At 40.0% G+C, this 16983-nt stretch overlaps 1 protein-coding gene across 4 annotated transcripts in view; it reads right to left on the bottom strand.

Moving 5' to 3' along the window:
- Positions 1-16983, bottom strand: part of DCAF5 (DDB1 and CUL4 associated factor 5) — a 77903-nt gene that overhangs the window by 13192 nt on the left and 47728 nt on the right. For all 4 annotated transcript variants that reach the window (XM_054828550.1, XM_054828553.1, XM_054828554.1 and 1 more), the window contains exon 7: positions 7500-7566. In XM_054828550.1, the coding sequence (XP_054684525.1) occupies positions 7500-7566 (67 nt within the window). The remainder of the gene's footprint in view (positions 1-7499; positions 7567-16983) is intronic.

Raw genomic sequence — 16983 nt, 5'->3', positions numbered from 1 at the left:
TACATGAATATCTGTGTGGCAGACGTCTGCTCGTGTCCAGACTTGTCTGGAATCCCCCTGGTCTCTCAGCAGAGGCTTAGCTGCAGCCGTACAGCTTCTAGCCATCTCACAGTGTGAGTTAAGTTTGCTCATGTCTGCTGGCAAAAAAAAAAAAAAAAAAAAAGGTGCAACTGTACATTAAGTGGAGGTTGGCCAAAAAATCCTCAAATTCCTGAGGCCATCTTCCTTTTTTGCATGTAATAATTTCTATTTCTTTTTGTGGTCTTCACTTGAACTGATGTTTTTATTTGTATTGTTTCACCAGAATTGACCTCTGCTATCCTAACAAAACTCAAATGTTGTTTTTGAGGTTTGGGTTGTTTGGGTTTTTTTTTTAGGGGATGGAGGTGGTGTTTGTTTGCTTTTGAATTTAGTGGCATACATAGGTCCTGCAACTGGTTTAGCATGGCAGCTTTTATATTCTTAGATAGTTACCACGTGTATAAGCAGTGTTTATACAGAAGCCATTAGCTTAAGTATATGTTATTAATAATATTTTTAAAAGTATTAAAGTCTTCGGAGGCTGATTATGCCAATTTTAGGAGGTTTCTAACTTTTTAACCTCTAACAACTGGAGGGAAGGAATGGAGATATACTAGCTGGTTTTGCAATACTTTCCAAAATCTGCTACACTTAAAGACAATTCTGAGTAGTGGTTTAGTGTTCTAGCTGTGCTGGTCGATGTTTTTTGTGTATCAAATAAAAGCAGACCAGAAGTGAAATGTGAAGAAAATCCCTCTTCCTCTACACCTTGCAAATAAGTGCTCCAAAGAGGAGCAATACAAAGTCTCCAAAAATTCTTTAAATAATATCCCACTATGATATCTGACCAGCTGGAAGAAATAACTTATAAAAGACTAAATCTGAAGTGTACATTTCAAAACAGATTTCCTCTACACACATTTGACAAGAATACCATGGCAACACAAGGCATATCTACAGGCTCTGATACAGACTGGTACAGAAGGAAGGAATAATACAATGCTTTGAAATAGTAGATGTCTCCTAAGTTGCCAAAGTGATCACTTCTTGGTTTGCTTTATTATTTTATGTTTTAAATATTATGCTAATGAAATCCTTGTCAATTATGTGGGTTTGTAAATATTTATGCAAATGAGCTGACATTTCATGTATTGAGAACATGCTGGATGGTACATGCCAACATATTTTAAAAAACACTAGTAAATCATAATGAAGGAGAGTGAGATATTTGGACAGCAATCTGACTTCCCATGCACAAATTCCACAACACATAGCAGCATTTAAAAAAAACCCAACCAAACAACAGAAGAATGAATTATTTGAAGGATAAGGAAAAAAGGGAAATGATAGATTATTAGGAAAAGTGCCCTGGTGCAGAAATCCTGTAAGAATGTAGAGCAGTCTCTAAACTAATGGAAGCTGCGTTGTTCCAAACATTTAAAAAAACTTGTCAAAGCACCAGAGAACTTGCTGGGATAAGGAACAATCCTCCACTGGCTCTGTAACAAAGGAATTAAATGACCTCATTAAGAAGAAGTCCTTTCTATCTAGGACACTGAAAAATAAGTCCCGCTAGTTGTTCATATAAGGTAGAAAGACGTTCCACAGACTAAAGCATAACTTCATACAAGCCTTGTGAATTACTCAAAGTGCTGAAAACTCCTGAGAAGAACCAGATATTTGCAGCAGCTGCCAGTGTGCCATAGCATACCATTCCACTGTAGTACTTGGCACTACAGTAGAAAGCTCTTAAAATTAATTTAGTTTTCATTAATAATAATCTGGGACACATTTAGACCATAGGCCACTGCCCTGCGTTTGAATCCTATGAGGTCATGATGTGCTAACGGAAGAGAGATACCATAGTTTGGAAAGCAAATGCACAGCACAATGCAAGCAGATATGCATAGCATACAGGGCCTCTGCCTTCAGTGCAGCAGATTATGTTTAGACTCCTTTAAAAGCCTTTCTGCGGTCACTCACACACCTGTATTTGTTTTATACAATGCATGCCACCAAGTAGCTCTGCTCCTCAGAATGCCACCTGTGGAGAAGCTAGATTTAAACACAAGCACTCTTGCCCTGAGAGCACAAGGTCCTGAAGCATCCCTTCTAGTGAGATCAGGAATCTGATTCCAGGTTTCCAGCTGGAATCCAACTTCAAGGTTTCTCAGCAGCACAGGCAAAACTGACTTTGGTCACATCAAAGACGGGGTGTGAACAGCAAGGGCTGGCCAAGAACCTTTCTCCTGGCACAGTAAGAGGAGACAGTTTGGAGGAGGCACCAGGGGACTCCAGCTTAGTACTTCTGCTACTACAAGAGATAGTGAAAGGGAGTGTCTGCCCATAAGAAAGCAGCTCCAACTCCATCTGCAGACTGCTTCCTTCATCACTTTCAAACCCACCTTCCACCTCCCAGGCCAGGTGAAAGGATCAGCCTGGCCTTGCACAACTTTAGCATAAGCACGGGGAGCAGTGGGCTGGCGTCACCATCTGCCTTAGGCAACCTGCTCTTCCAGGCAATCACTCACTTTGCCTAGCCTATGCCTAGAACCAGCCTTGTGGTGCTCTTGTACCTCTGCGGAGGTTCCAAAAGCCAAAGAAAAAAAATCATATTTAAACGTCTAAAGAATATGCAGAAAGCTGTAGTGGTAGTGGCTATTTTTGGATGTATATTCTCCCTTCTTTTGTTGCTGCTAAATATCTGCCATATCTATCTAAGCCTTATCTATACCAGCCCTCCCACTGTTGTTATCACCAGTAGAGCTGAACAACAATATGAAAGCTAAGACAAAATTACTATAGAAATAAACTTTGGCACATCCCTTCCACTCTGTCCCCACTCCTGGTCTGAGAGAAACTGCTCTTCCAGTGTGTTTAACTGCATAGGTCGCAATGTTTTTTACAATGTTATTGGAACCATGCAAATTACCACCAACAACTATGCTTTCTGAACATAAAGGGAATAAAATTAGTGAAATTGTCACACAACTGATAGCTAGTTGTTTTTTTTTTTTTTTTTAAATGGAGGTGTGAAAACTACTTGCCCGTGTATTTATTTTGTACTGGTAGCTGCAAACATGCTCAATACAATAAAGAGAAAGGAGCTTTGGTACAATCAGACGGCTAGTTGCTGGGGACTAAAACTTCTCCAGCCTCTCCCAGTGCTCAGTGTTATCTTCAGTTTTCTAGTGCTAAATTAGAAATTAAACATGCTAAGGCTGGTGAGAGAAACACTCATAGATGCTGAATCTTCCTCCACTTGGCTACAGCACTACAAAGCACCCAACACTGCCTTGTTTTCTGATAGACGCCATCTAGCCAGGACACTGCCACAGGTTTCTGGTATTACAATCCACATGACAGAAACCGGGCTAAATTCCACTGAATACAAGAACCTCTTCTACACTGCCCCAGCAATTACTTGCTGTGATCATCAAACAACTGTACCATAGCACGCTATGGTCAACACCGACCTGAAGGAAGAGACAAACTACAGTTCTAAAATAGTTTAGAATCCAAGACCACACATCAGAAAAATCAATTTCTTTAAAAAAGTACAAACCTTCCCAAGCATGCTCCCCATTGGGCCAGATGGCTTCCCCCCGCCCCAACCCAAATGGTATGTATATATGCATGTGTGCACATATATAAACATCTTAAAAATAGCTAAAGACATTAAGAAACACTTAATCATCTATTATTCATCTTCACTTATCAGCCTGGAACTTTGAGAACTTAAACCATAAGCTGTCTCAAATGAGATAACCCTGTTCAAATGCTGTGAAAAGATCTGTTGCTGAATTCTTCAAGCCTAAAGAGGTGTCTGCATTTACAAAGAACAATGAGAAGAAAAAAGGGGAAGAAAAATTGCAACAGTTTGCTGAAAATTAGTGCAATTAATTTAGTAACTGGACTACAATGACAGGCCCTTTCTTGCTAGCGGTTACAGTTAAAGACAGAATTAAAAAGGTTTTGAAATGCAGTTTGCTGTTCTGATTTACTGGAGTTTTTCAGAAGTCTGGTGACAGCCTGCTCACGTAAACTGAAGGATCCCCAACTGTCTCCTCAATCGCAAATAAGTATCATATCCTTCACAGAGCATCTTTGAGCAGTATTTCAAAAGCAAGAGACAAGCTCTGAGTTGCAAAGATGATTCAGACTAGTGGGTGAGGAATGTAAATTCCATTTTGCAAAACATTTGGTCTACTAAGCCCTCTATTACCCCACAAGACATGTCAGGTTCTGTCTTGAGCAGGGATTCTTTACCAGCTAAGAGGCCATGTTTATAGGAGTTAGGTTTAAATACTGCCTGAAGTGCTTACGTGTTAAGAGTCTTGCTGGGCAGGTCATGCAGGGCCGATATCTCTTCTCACTTCTAGCTTGCCTTGGAGTCAAGTAAAAGCTGTGGAAACTCAGTAACTGCTTTTCTTCTGCCAGACTAATGTACTAATTTTGCTAGAAACTCTGCCTCTGAAGAAAACTGAGATATATACTTTAAAGAGGAAATTGGCTAACAAATTCATCAAGCAATCAGCAATTACTCCTGAAGCACAGTGGAAAGCTGAGTAGTACTTGGATGGAGAAGAAAGTGGAAAAGTGAGCAAACTATTCCATCTTCAAGAAAGGACAAAAGGCGGTAAAAAGCAGCCAAGCTCGTGGCATTGGAAATCCTGGTCTATTCAGAATAATCTAAGATTGTGGAGGGAGACAGCCAATAAAACTCTTCAACAGAACAGCGTCCTAAGCAATTTAGGAAATACCTTTTTTTCACAGACCTCCCTGTCTTGAGGTAAATCCTGTTTAATAAGCGGACTGAACAAAACCACTGGCAGAGTTTCCAGCTGAGGGGGAATGACTCAATGCAACCTACCGAGAGGCACCTCTGAATTATGATTATTTGCAAAAAACAGGAGAATTTGTTCCATTTTCCCAGCAAAATAAGAACACAGGTAACCACATTCTTCCAACCTGAAATATGTTTGCAATTGTCTGAATAGTGTGCTCCTTAACATTTTTTTTTTCCTGTAGCAATGTTGCTAACCATTAGATAGCTAGTACTTGCTGCACCTGTACTTAAGCAAAATAATATACTTCAGAGTTGTCATTAAGGATGCAGCTCTGTAAAAAGATATATGCTTGCAAAAAAGCTGGGATTTACAAAGAGCTGGTCTAATTTAAGGGAGTTGTATCATAAATATTTATAGCAACACAATGTCTGAATTCAACCGGAAGGTAGAAATCAGTTAGATATTTTTATTTGAAATACCAACCAACAGTACAGGACATTACATCATCCTGTCTAGTTTGTACAATATTTTAAATGAAAGACCACATTCCACCCCCTCAGATCATAGACCCAAAGACACTCCTATTTTAAGCTAGAACATGAGAACAAGGAGTTTTCCATTGAAGTCTTCCAAGGTCTCCACATCCCTACAGCAAGAGTCTTTCTCCAAGAAGGAGGCACAGCAAGCTCTCTAGCTGAACGATTATTCTGAACCACAGGATGAGATTTAAGAAAGGATGTTTCTTCACATCCAGAACAGGCACAACCCTTCGAGAAGAGCTGAATGAGGAAGATGTTCAATAAGCCTATCACAGATGATTTGGATGGCCAATGAGTTTTTGCCACAGAAGCCGAATCCTTAGGTCTAACAAACTAAGCTCATGAGTTTCGCTAAAATGGTTTAATAAGAGAACTGCTCAAGTTTAGAGACTGAAAACATACACATTCCTACTACAGGATCTTCTGATCCCATTGAGCAACCACTGAGGGCAATTGACTTAAGTAATTAATTTTGTAACTGAAATGTTGCAAGTTTTACTGACACCCTTCCTCAAGTTACAAGAAAACTGACCAAAACACATGTGACATTGTTTTGTGGTAATTCTAGCTATCACTCTTTGTGCAAAGGTCTCAGATGAAAAGTTTGTCATCTGCAGCTGCCTGAGAAAAAAGTTTTCAAGAGCATCACAGCCAGGTAAACACAAAATCCCAAATCCAGAATTTAGAAATGGAGTCAGGAAAAGTATAGTAACATGCATAAAATGTAATTCTAGAGTCCTCACATAAAAACTTATAAATAAATAATTTAATTGTATGTAACCTTTGTTTTAACAAAGAGGAAATTCCCTAAGTAGTAGTAAAACAGTGTCAAATGTAAAAAGAAACCATACAAATTAAAAGGAAAACAGGGAGAAGGAAGCCTCTATAAACCCTACACAAAGATGGAAGGCCAAGGTACTGGTATATTTAGCAGGACCATTTTCGGGCCTTCTGGACTGCAACATCAAATGTTGGTTAAATAAGCAATCCAAAATTAGAATGGCATTTTCCTCAAAACCCTGCTGTTAACCAAACCTTTTAGATGCTAGTCATCCTCTCAGCTGTGGACTATACAGCTGTGATTAACAGCTTTTGAAAATGAAACAAAATATTTTCATTTTACCTCTAACACAGCTTGTAATTTGCTCTCACTACTGCTAAAGCACCTGAGACCACGGGATAGCACTCAGTTGTACTTAATATCACTAAAATGTACAGTTTAAACTGTCAGAGCCATTACAAATAGAAACGGTAGTACATTTCCTGAACTCGAGTCTTTCAATCAAGATTCAACACCCTTCCAAAAGAGCACAGCAATTTGTTTCAACAGAAGAGATATGCTGACACTGTCTAGCTTAGAGATAGCAGTGGATGATATTGTATTGCCAAATACACAATACTAGACAATATCAAATTAGGCACTGACCAACTCTGGCATCTACAACACTACTGTTAACATTCCATGCACACTGCTACTTTTCTTTAACACCCCTCTCCTACACTCATCCAGAGTTGAGCTAGTGTTATTTGCTTAGCATGTCTGCCCCAGCATGGGAAAGGGTCAGAAATGAGCCCAAAACAGTCATTTCCACCAGCTGATAGTGCTCTTCCACCCAGAAAGTAAAAAAGCCTAACTGCTCTGCATTAGAAATCAGTGGGAGGGTTCTGGTGTAAGAGAAAAGAAAGAGGGGAAAAGGCCAATGCACTGGAGCTGTAAAGAGCAGCTTGTGAACCCAGCACCATTTTATGCTGCAAGCTTCAGTATGAGATGAAATTTCTTAGTAACAGATCTTAAATTCTTCAGTGAGCTCAGATCAGTTTAGAAGCAGCAGAGTTGGTAGACAAGAGGGAGGAAAGACACACGCTGCTCCAGCCACAGCTCTTTCCCTTCATCAGCTAATTGAAGATTTAAATGGTTGTTATGTGAGAAGAGAAATAAAAAGAAAATCAGTATGATAAAAGATTCAAATGGCTTTGTCCATTGTTATCCAGACACTGGATTAGGCAATTGTAAACCCTCCCCACCCAGCTTTACTGAATTTACTCTCAATTCAGAGGCTGAGTGAGAACAGCCATTTTTCAAAAAAACAAACTAGTATTTGTCAGACACCTGCCCCCCTTCCCCACATTCCAAAACAACAAAACTTACCTGCTTCTGGATCTGGAGGAATCCTCCACATATACAAATTGAAGTCATCAGAGCCCGACAGGATGTACTGTTAGGAATAAAAATAAAAGCAGTTTACCACAATTATGTTTACCAAAATTATGTTATTTTATTGTTGATCTAGTTTCTCAAAATCAAAAATGAGAAGGAAAAAAAAAAAAAAAGACCATTTGTGTCATTCTTTGCACTTCGCTGACAAACTTACCCGTAACTGGGGGTGAGGTACCAGCATAAAACTGTTGCATACGTATAAACTTAAAAGCCTGCTTCATGTATCTAATACCTACTGCCCAAAGTACATGCTTTCTTTGCTAAATAAGGCGATGGATTTTGGTTGGCTTTACTACAAGCGTGTCTAGATCAAATTCTTGTATCTTGCAGCCTGCAACTCTGGTCTTTTTTTAATGTCAAAGTCTTTCATCCTTTTTTTCCTCATCTCCTGAACTACCGAGGAAAACCCATCAAACACATACCTAAGAAGAGAGCTAGCATGTCCATTACACACAAGCACAACATGTCTGGCTCATCACAGTCTACTGAAAACCATCAAAAGTCAGTCACTGAGGATAATGTTGAACATTGAACAAAACCAAAGCCAAACATCTGCTGTCAACAAGTTTCAAGCCACTTAAAACCCCACATTTATCATACTGTTCATTTTTTTCCTGGCTATAGTTACACTGAAGAGATGGAAGGCTGCCCTTTTTCAACAGTGCATGAACGATAAGCAATCTTTTTATTGTACAGAAGTTTAGGCAATATGAAATTTGAAGTAGCTTAATATACTACAAACACGCATTGGAATGACAGGTGACATTTGACATGATAAAAAGCTTACGCCTCTCAGTTATGAGAGGCCACAAACTGTGCCTTGTCTCCAAATACCTCTTCTCCAATAAACTGTACTCCCTGTCATTTATTTTTCTCCTAAATTAGAGATGAGATGGCACGTAGTGGAACCAAGGGCAGATTACGATTCCAGTTGTACTGGTGTAGGCAGTGTAAATCTCTACCCCTCAACTGACTTAAGGCTTCTGCTTAATCAATGCAGTCAAGAAGTTGGGTTTTTCATTTTATTATTATTAGGGTGGAGGGAAGGGAGAAAAAGAAAGAAATGGAGCAAGTTTGTCCCTTTTCTAACCTTTGATAAGAGACAAATTCTGTTTTGTTTGGCTCAAATATAACTGGTTTCTGTCTTTCATTCTCCAGGGATAATAAACTCATCAGACAAAGTAAGAGCAAGCAGCACGAAGACAAGTCCTGGAATAACGCAGGACTGAGAAGCAAATAAACAAAGAAATATACACTAACATGGAAAAAACTGCTATAAATTTGCATATATTCTGTTTGGAATGCTAATTATGTTTGTGCAGTGTTTGGATGTTTCCAGCCACAAAAATGCAATAACCAACCATTAAAATCCCTTCTCTGGTCTCCTATTATCACAATCCAACCATTCTTTTTTCTCTTATTTTTAAGGACGTAGGATGTGAGTAAGCACTTATGAATGCAATTCTGCTCATTTTCTGACAGATAAGAAGCACTGATCAAACAAAAGTTCCTTTAAAAACTTGTGCACACTAGTTCTGCATCACTCATAGACCTATTCTTTCCAAGCCAGAAAGTTATTTCTACAAGCCAACATGTTCAAGCACTTCGGCAGCTTACCTCTGCCAAACTGACCTGACAGTGCCAGGAATATGTGCTTCTCTTTCATTTGACTGCTCATAAATGTTAGCCCACAGCAGGCTGAGCCACGGTGCCAAAACTACACAAATTAGGGCTCAGATAGGCAACTTCCCAGCAAGCAGAAGGAAAGCACCTCTAATATGTTTTGTTACACAAGAAATGCTACGCAGAAAAAAAGGTCTTGTTTAAAGTTATAAAGATGTTGCCAATTGTTAGTATTTATTATCAAATTGTGTGGTTGAAGCAGCAACTGGGTTGCCTAGGACACGTAGGGAAAAAATGGAGATTTCTGAAACAGCTAGAAAGCTCAGTATCTTGAATTTATGACCATAACGCTCTTTTATTTTTTTTTTTTAAACCAAACAAGCTCTAACAACGCCTCAATATGAGAGTCATTTACCGCTTTACGTCATAAATCAAACAAGCCTATCAACAATGACAGGCCCCAGAGTGACGGATTTCAGATACCCTGCACCAGGCACACAAACAGAAAAAAAAAAACCCCAAAACGTTACGTACGTGCAGGGAACGAAGTGTCTGTGAGACTCTTCAAATCAGCTTCAAAACTGATTTGCAGAGGAACACACTGAGTATCCTGTAAGACTCAACGGCCAATTATCTAGGAAATCTGGTGTATCGCTGCCTGCTGAACGAGAACATACTACCTGCAAATACCACTGATCCAAGTATACTCTGTCTTGCTTAGGAGATAGCAAAATTTAGAGTGCCCTTGCAGTGATGTGTATTAATGGCAATTTGATTGCACTATCAAGAATGTAACCAGGAGATGAAGACAACTGATTATTCCCCTTACCTGGCACTTTTGAAGCCATATCTGGAGTATTGTGTCCTGTTTGGGTCCGCTAATACAAGAATGACACTAATGAATTGGACAGAGTGGAGGAGGGCCGCTGAGGCTGAAGGCACGTGAACTGCGAGGAAAAGCTAAGGGAACTTGCCATATTTAGCCAGAAAAGAAAGTGAAGGGACAGAGCGGACCTCAACAGTCTCCCACTGTCTGAAAGAATACAGAGCAGCCAGGAACAGACTCTTCTCAGAGGCGTGCAGTGGACGCTCAGGAAGCAACAGTCACAAGTCACAGCAAGGGAAATTCCAGCTGAGCACAAAGGAACAGCATGTTCAGGAGTAGTGTAACCAACACTGCAACTCAGCCCCAGAAAAACGGTGGAATCTCTGCCCTTGCAAATTGGAAATCTACCTGGACAATTCCCTGAGCGACCTGATCTGACTTTGAAGATGTTCTGCTCTGAGAAGCAGCTTAAGTCAGATGACCTCCAGCACTGTCTTCCGATTCAATTTTTTTCAAAGATTACCAAAGTAAAAAAGGAAATAATTTTCTTGGTGGATTGGGGTTGGTTTTTGGGTTGGAGGGTGGGAAGGTGGGGGGAAGAGGTAGGCAGTGTCAGGAAAATGCCCACCCAAGACCTTTACACTCCATCACACATCACAGCTTCATGAAAACTCTAATGGGAAGACAAACTTAGGCCATGTAGACACAGGCACAGTCTACAGTTCAGCACATGACCTTGTATCAATTCAGGTGGTTGCAATTTGGGGAACTTAAAGAAAGAAATTGGCAAAGTATCTTAAAGTACTTCACAGAATCACAGAATGGCTGAGGCTGGAAGGGACCTCCAGAACTCATCTGGTCCAACCACCCAGCTCAAACAGGGTCACCTAGAGCTGACTGCCCAGGACCATGTCCGGATGGCTTTTGAATATCTCCAATGGAGGAGATATTCAATCCAACTATCTCCAATTGAGTTCCTACTTACTTAAAAGCACCATGAAGTCCTTCGCTTCATTACCGTTTTCTAGCCTAATGACATTTGCATTAATCAAATACACTTGGCCAAAGTATTCTGGACTGAATTAAGAGAAAATAAGTAAGAATGAGTGAATACAGTATCTGCATTGCAATTTATTTCTAGTCATAGAACAAAGCTCAGCTCAAGATCTGAGCTGTTCTGAAGAAGTGCTTATGGGTTTAATCTTGCAACTGAGACAGCCATCAGTAAGTGCCAAAAGCATTAATTGATAAAGTCATCTACACAAGTTTGATGTTATAAGCAATGGGCTGTGAGTTGTGAACTTTTTATATAAATTTAAATTTTATTTCGATATTTAGCTCTGCCAATAGTTATCAGAAATAGATCATATTCCACAACATATCCAACTATTTGGTATCTCTGCCATTTCACTGCCGCCACTGTAGCAGCCAGTGTTGTTTTTCACTCGTTTTCCCTGTTAGGATACCTCTGGGGTACACATTTTCCTGCTGTTCTCACAATATAGAATTGAATCCCCAAATACATTCCTTTTGTCCTTTGCTGTAAGACCAGGTGATAGGGTTCTGAGAAGTAGAATATGGCTTTTCAGAGAGAAACCAAGAGACTACCAGAAGCAGAACTTCATGGCTACAGTTACCGCAAGAAAAATGTGCCAGCTGAAGCTTCAAGAGCAGACACCCAAGCTGCTGAAGCCAGAAACACGCCTCTTCCATGACATTTGAAAAAGAAACTCAATTCCAATTAGTAGTCTCTGCACAAGACAATGGGAACCCAAGGCCTCTGGAGAGCACAGCTGGACTGATGTTACTAGGACATTTACAGGATCATCTGTGAAAATTTTTCTTTCATGTATTCATTATTAGTGTAACAATAAGCCAACAGTTTTCCACACTAGTTGGAAGTTGGAGAATAAGGATTGAGAAAACGCAAGTCAGTCTATACTACTAGAAAACTTGAATACTTGCTATGAAGTGCACCAAGCCCTAGTTAATAAGGCTGAAATCCTGAGAGGATGGAGTAGACTTTTATAAAAGGAAAGAACAGAAAATAAAGAAAAAGAAGGGGTTGGGGTGGGGTAGATGAAAAAATGTCATGCTGCATGTGCTTAGACTGCACTTTAATTGTGGCCAAGAATTTTTGGTCCTGAGGGGATGTGCAAAACGTAATTCCTAGCAGAGTACCTTCTACTCACTCTAGGAACAAAAGCCCAGATAATCAAATCACAGAAGCAAAACAGTGAGAGGCAAAAACATGCGCATTCACAGAGACAAGTAAATGGCTAAGCCAGTGTGCACTCTCCCTCCTCTGGCCGTCCCTCCCCAAAAGACAAACTCCAGGCAGAACATAATCCCAACAACCAGTGCAGCGCCGAATTCTGAATCGGACCAGACACTGCGTGAGGAGCGCAGATGCTCAGATGTCTAGGGGGAGAGACCAATATTAAAACCACCTGTTTCATTGTCTGCATTTTTGCTGCTGTATCTGACCAGGACTTCGGAAATCAACATTCAAAATATTCACATGAACATGAGATTAGACAGAAAAACAGTTGTTAATAATTAATACTGGAGGTTTTTTAGAAGGGAAGAATCAGCTTCTGTCTAGCTGTTAGCAACAATGACAGGAAAAGGCTTCCAGATGACTACAAGCTGCTGATTCAGAAGTTTGCCTTAGAAGGAAGAAAACTCTCAGGCGTGGTTAGAGTCTGCTGCTGAAGAAACACAAATTCAGTCTGAGCTTCAAGTACGAATAAAATGCTTAAAATGAACTATCATCAAGAATCTGGCAGAATTCCTTCGGACTAGCACTCCCCACTTATTCCACTGTAACTCTTCTCATTTTCTCTTTCCCCAAGGAAATTGCAGCAGTTGATATAAATAAATGAAGATCTAATCTGCTGCTGCTATAGTCTCGTAACAGTAGCATTAGCATTGCATTTTGCAGAGTACTACCACTCTGGGGAATTTATTTTTGTTCTTACCACTGCCAGTTTGAAAGATTTCAAAATCCCACTAGCTACATTTCCTCAGGTGCTACTGAATATGGAGTATTTAAATAAAACTGTATCTAAATCAAACCTTATTTTACTGTTTCCAACATCCACATTTCCTGTTTCCATAGAATTTTGTCTTACTTATGACCTATATCAGAAACATTTTTAAGCTTCTGGCCCTAGACAAGGGACCAGCAGACACGGATCATTTTTCCAAAAGTATCAGCAAGTCTTTTGAATGGCCCTACTAATGTCAGGGAGAACAAGAAATATAGGAGAATCTGTCTTAAAAGCACAAATAAAAAGCATCATCACCATATAATTATAAATGGATGAATGAGACCATGGGTAAGAGTACAGAGATGATAACCATTTGAAAAGTGATTGCTGCTAAATTACTAACAGGAAAATGCTTGTTAGAGAGACTCAAATTCCATGCTGCTGCTTACAGCTTTACTAACAAGTCAGCTCTGAAAGAGACTGGACTTCTTAAATCTCAATTCCCACTCACTTGAACATAGAATCATAGAATGGTTTAGGTTGGAAGGGACCTCAAAGATCATCTAGTTCCAACCCCCCCTGCCACGGGCAGGGACACCCTCCACATGTCTGTCCTTTCCTCAGAGGGGTGAATGAAACTTTGGGGCAGAAAAGATCAGAGTAGATAGAATTTTTCTCAGGCTTTTAGCAAGCCATCCCTTAGCTTCTTGAAGTAACACAAAATTCACACACTGGGGAAGAAGTGCAGAGGCATCCAAATTTGAAACAGTTCTGCTGGTGCTTTGCACAGCTCCTTTAAGAGGCAGGATGTAGAGTCCCTCCATATACTGCTTGTAACATAATATAACTCATGGTTGGGGTGTAGACTTTTGCTTTTTTCCCCTGTGACAACAGATAAAGAATCCGGATTGGCAGCAGTCTGCTAGGCTGAAGTCTTAACTCCTCTTGCGCATATCAGAAGAGCTGTCTTCCACATCTTCTCTGTGGTGGGATATGCACTGTGGAAACCACAGTTTGACATGAAGCATCACTGAAGTCTGAAAAACATTGATTATTTGTCCAAGAGAGATTAAAATTCATAGCAATCAGCACTTTGGAGAAGGAATCCATTTACATGAATAACATGAAAACTGTGTATTTTTCCAAGGAGGAAAGTTTCCTAAGGAAACAGGGCTTATGCTATTTCATTCTTTGTGGCATCTCTCTGTCTCCAAGAACTTTTAAGCCTAATGGCCAATGTCAAATTTGATAGAGGACCTGAGGGTTCCAGAATTATGGACTGCCTAGAAATATTCTTCTTCAAACAGGCTGCCACACAGAGGAGAGATCCTGTAAGTAGCCACTGAGAGCAAAGCAGTACCATAATTACAACTCCCTACGAAATATCAGGAAACCCAAAGGGGAACTCATCCTCGAACCCAACAAAATCTCAATGATATCACCATGATCTGCTTCTCACAGAACTATTTCAAAGGGGATAAGAAAGCAAGCTATAAATAAAGAGCAAAAAGTAAGAAAGGTCACCTCATATACACATATGTATTTGTGTGTTTGTATGTGTATATATATGTATAAAATATCGCAACCATGAACACAAGTCTTGCTGTACATTACACATTTTGCATGAAAAATGTCTGACAGAACACAACCAAGTTTTTGGGTTTTTTTGTGGTTTGGTTGGTTGGTTTTATTAGATGCTTCTGGGCCTTTTCTGATGCCAAGACTGCTCTACACATCTTCCTTATAAATCAGACTTCCCCTGCTATTTTCTCCATTTTTAAAAAATGACTGATACTTAATTTACCATTTGATCAGAATTTAGTGTTAAGTCTGCATTTTATGCAGGTAGATTTGTTTTCAAATAATCTTTCTATTGTTAGAGTACCCACTGACCAGAGGGGAAACAAGGTAAGGACATATGCATGGAGGAAGAAAAGACTTTTTCCTATTCATAAAGCAACAAGAAGCAAACAAACAAGGAATCAGCAAGATAATACCACTTGTTTGAGATGGGTAGTAACAAAGGAATAAAAGAAAAAAAACACAGAGCAGAGTACTCCTTTCCTTCCCTTAAACAATTAAGAAATAAACAACAGTCAATTGGTCAGGTATTTCCATCTCTATGTGATTCCTGATCTTTTTCTCGGGCTTCTACCTTTATGCTGATGAATCTAGGCTTTTAGTAGGGAGTTCCCACAGAGTACAGCTGGAAAAGCTGCTCTAATGATCATCTGCTGACTTCCTCGGTAGGTGTGCTCCCACCTACATCCCTTGTGCCAACATCAGTGCTTGTGACACAGCAGTGGTTTGGTTCAGGAGCTAGAACAGTAAAATCCCATACAAATCGCCATCAGTCGTTCAATGTATTTCTTCTCATTTATGTATTTCAACCAGCTTGTGTAGGGCTCAGGTGGGTGCCAGTACAGCCCAAGTAAAGTACAGGATCTCCCCTCTCAATGGCATACTGCCATGTTTGTATCCTCACACTCCAACCCCCGTCAGAGGGGCTGCCTCTTCTCCTTTTAGAAGCTCTCACTATTACCAACTTGGAAGTTCCTCTCCCCAAGGCAGTTAACCAGGGTGTAGGGTGGGGAAGACATAAAGAGCAGTCACCTGTGCAGGCTATTAACCTCTTGTTGCTGTCTCTCAATGATAAAGCCTAAGCAAGAAGAGACATAACTGGGAAAGCTATTTCTGAAACATGTTTTTGAAAACATATAGGATACCTACACATTCTTTCATCTTCTGCTTCATAATAAATTCTGGGACACAAATCATATCTTTGTGCAATATTTAACAAATTTTAAGAGTAATCTACAACTAGGACTCACAGCATTACGGTATTAAGAACCATGTTTGCTTTGAAAGCAGCCATCTTTTTTCATACTAGGCAGGACAGCAGCTTGCAACCTGTACTGTTTGAGACTGTTTTTCAGCAATGTTGAAACTGGCACAAAAAAGAGCTTAAAAGTTTTCCATCTCAGCCTGATAATTAAGCAGGTATGTCCAAAGGCTTTTTACAACAGAAACTTTGTTCCTCAGTAAGAAGCATGCCTATCTCATGAACTGGAGAAAGAAAAGCTGTGACACGGTGGACTGGAGCAAAACGCAAATTGCTTCTAGTACATAAAATTCAAAGCCAAAAATTTGTATTCCCACTCCCTAAATCCCTAATCTTATATGTAGCCAACTCTGTGTGGGGCAGCTTTAAACGCTTACAGAAGCATCATCAGGAACAATCTAGCAACGTTTTTACAACTGCCTTTTTGCCATGCAGAAAGGCCATAACAGTAATTTTATTCATGAACAAAGTAGATTTCTATGGCAGGCAAAATATTCCTATTATGTTCCAAAGAAAGCAACAAGTTTAACTGAGTGTATGAAGGGGACTCCTCTGTACATGGCTGAAACTGCATGTACCCCAATTGTTCTCTTTTGTTTTCTTCAGCCATCTCTTAATTTACTTTTCCAAATACACATTAAATGAAATATTCTATTAGTCAAAATCTTCCAGAATTCTAGTCACTTTTTCAGTTTCCAGACAAAGCCTAGTTTAAACAGCTCAACAAGAAACACTGTCAGCGCAGCACTCATTGTGTGTCATTTTTAGCAACGCATTCCAGCTCACTCTCCCTTCCCTTCCCTCTCCCCAGCTGCGCAAGGGATGCTACTGAACCACAGATCTCCTGTGATGCAGGTATGAGGAATATGAAGCCTGTAAACCTCAAAGTCTCCTGAGAGAAGAGTTCCACTCCACCAGAACTTAGCTTCAGCATGGGTCCCTTTGGGCTAATGCAACACTGTCCAGAGGTCTAAAAACCTCCCCTAAGGGCTTACAGAATGCAGAAGAGAAGAGAGACAGGAAATGGAGCAGGCAGGATGCAGGGAATGGGAAGAGGTGATCAGAACGAGAAGAGTTAAAGAAAACTCCCAGCCCCTTCTGTCAAGACCCTGACTCTGAAGATCCATTTTC

Source organism: Grus americana, chromosome 5 (assembly GCF_028858705.1).
Source record: "Grus americana isolate bGruAme1 chromosome 5, bGruAme1.mat, whole genome shotgun sequence".
In the NCBI taxonomy this organism is placed as follows: Eukaryota; Metazoa; Chordata; class Aves; order Gruiformes; family Gruidae; genus Grus; species Grus americana.
This window is presented reverse-complemented; position numbering and strand designations above follow the sequence as displayed.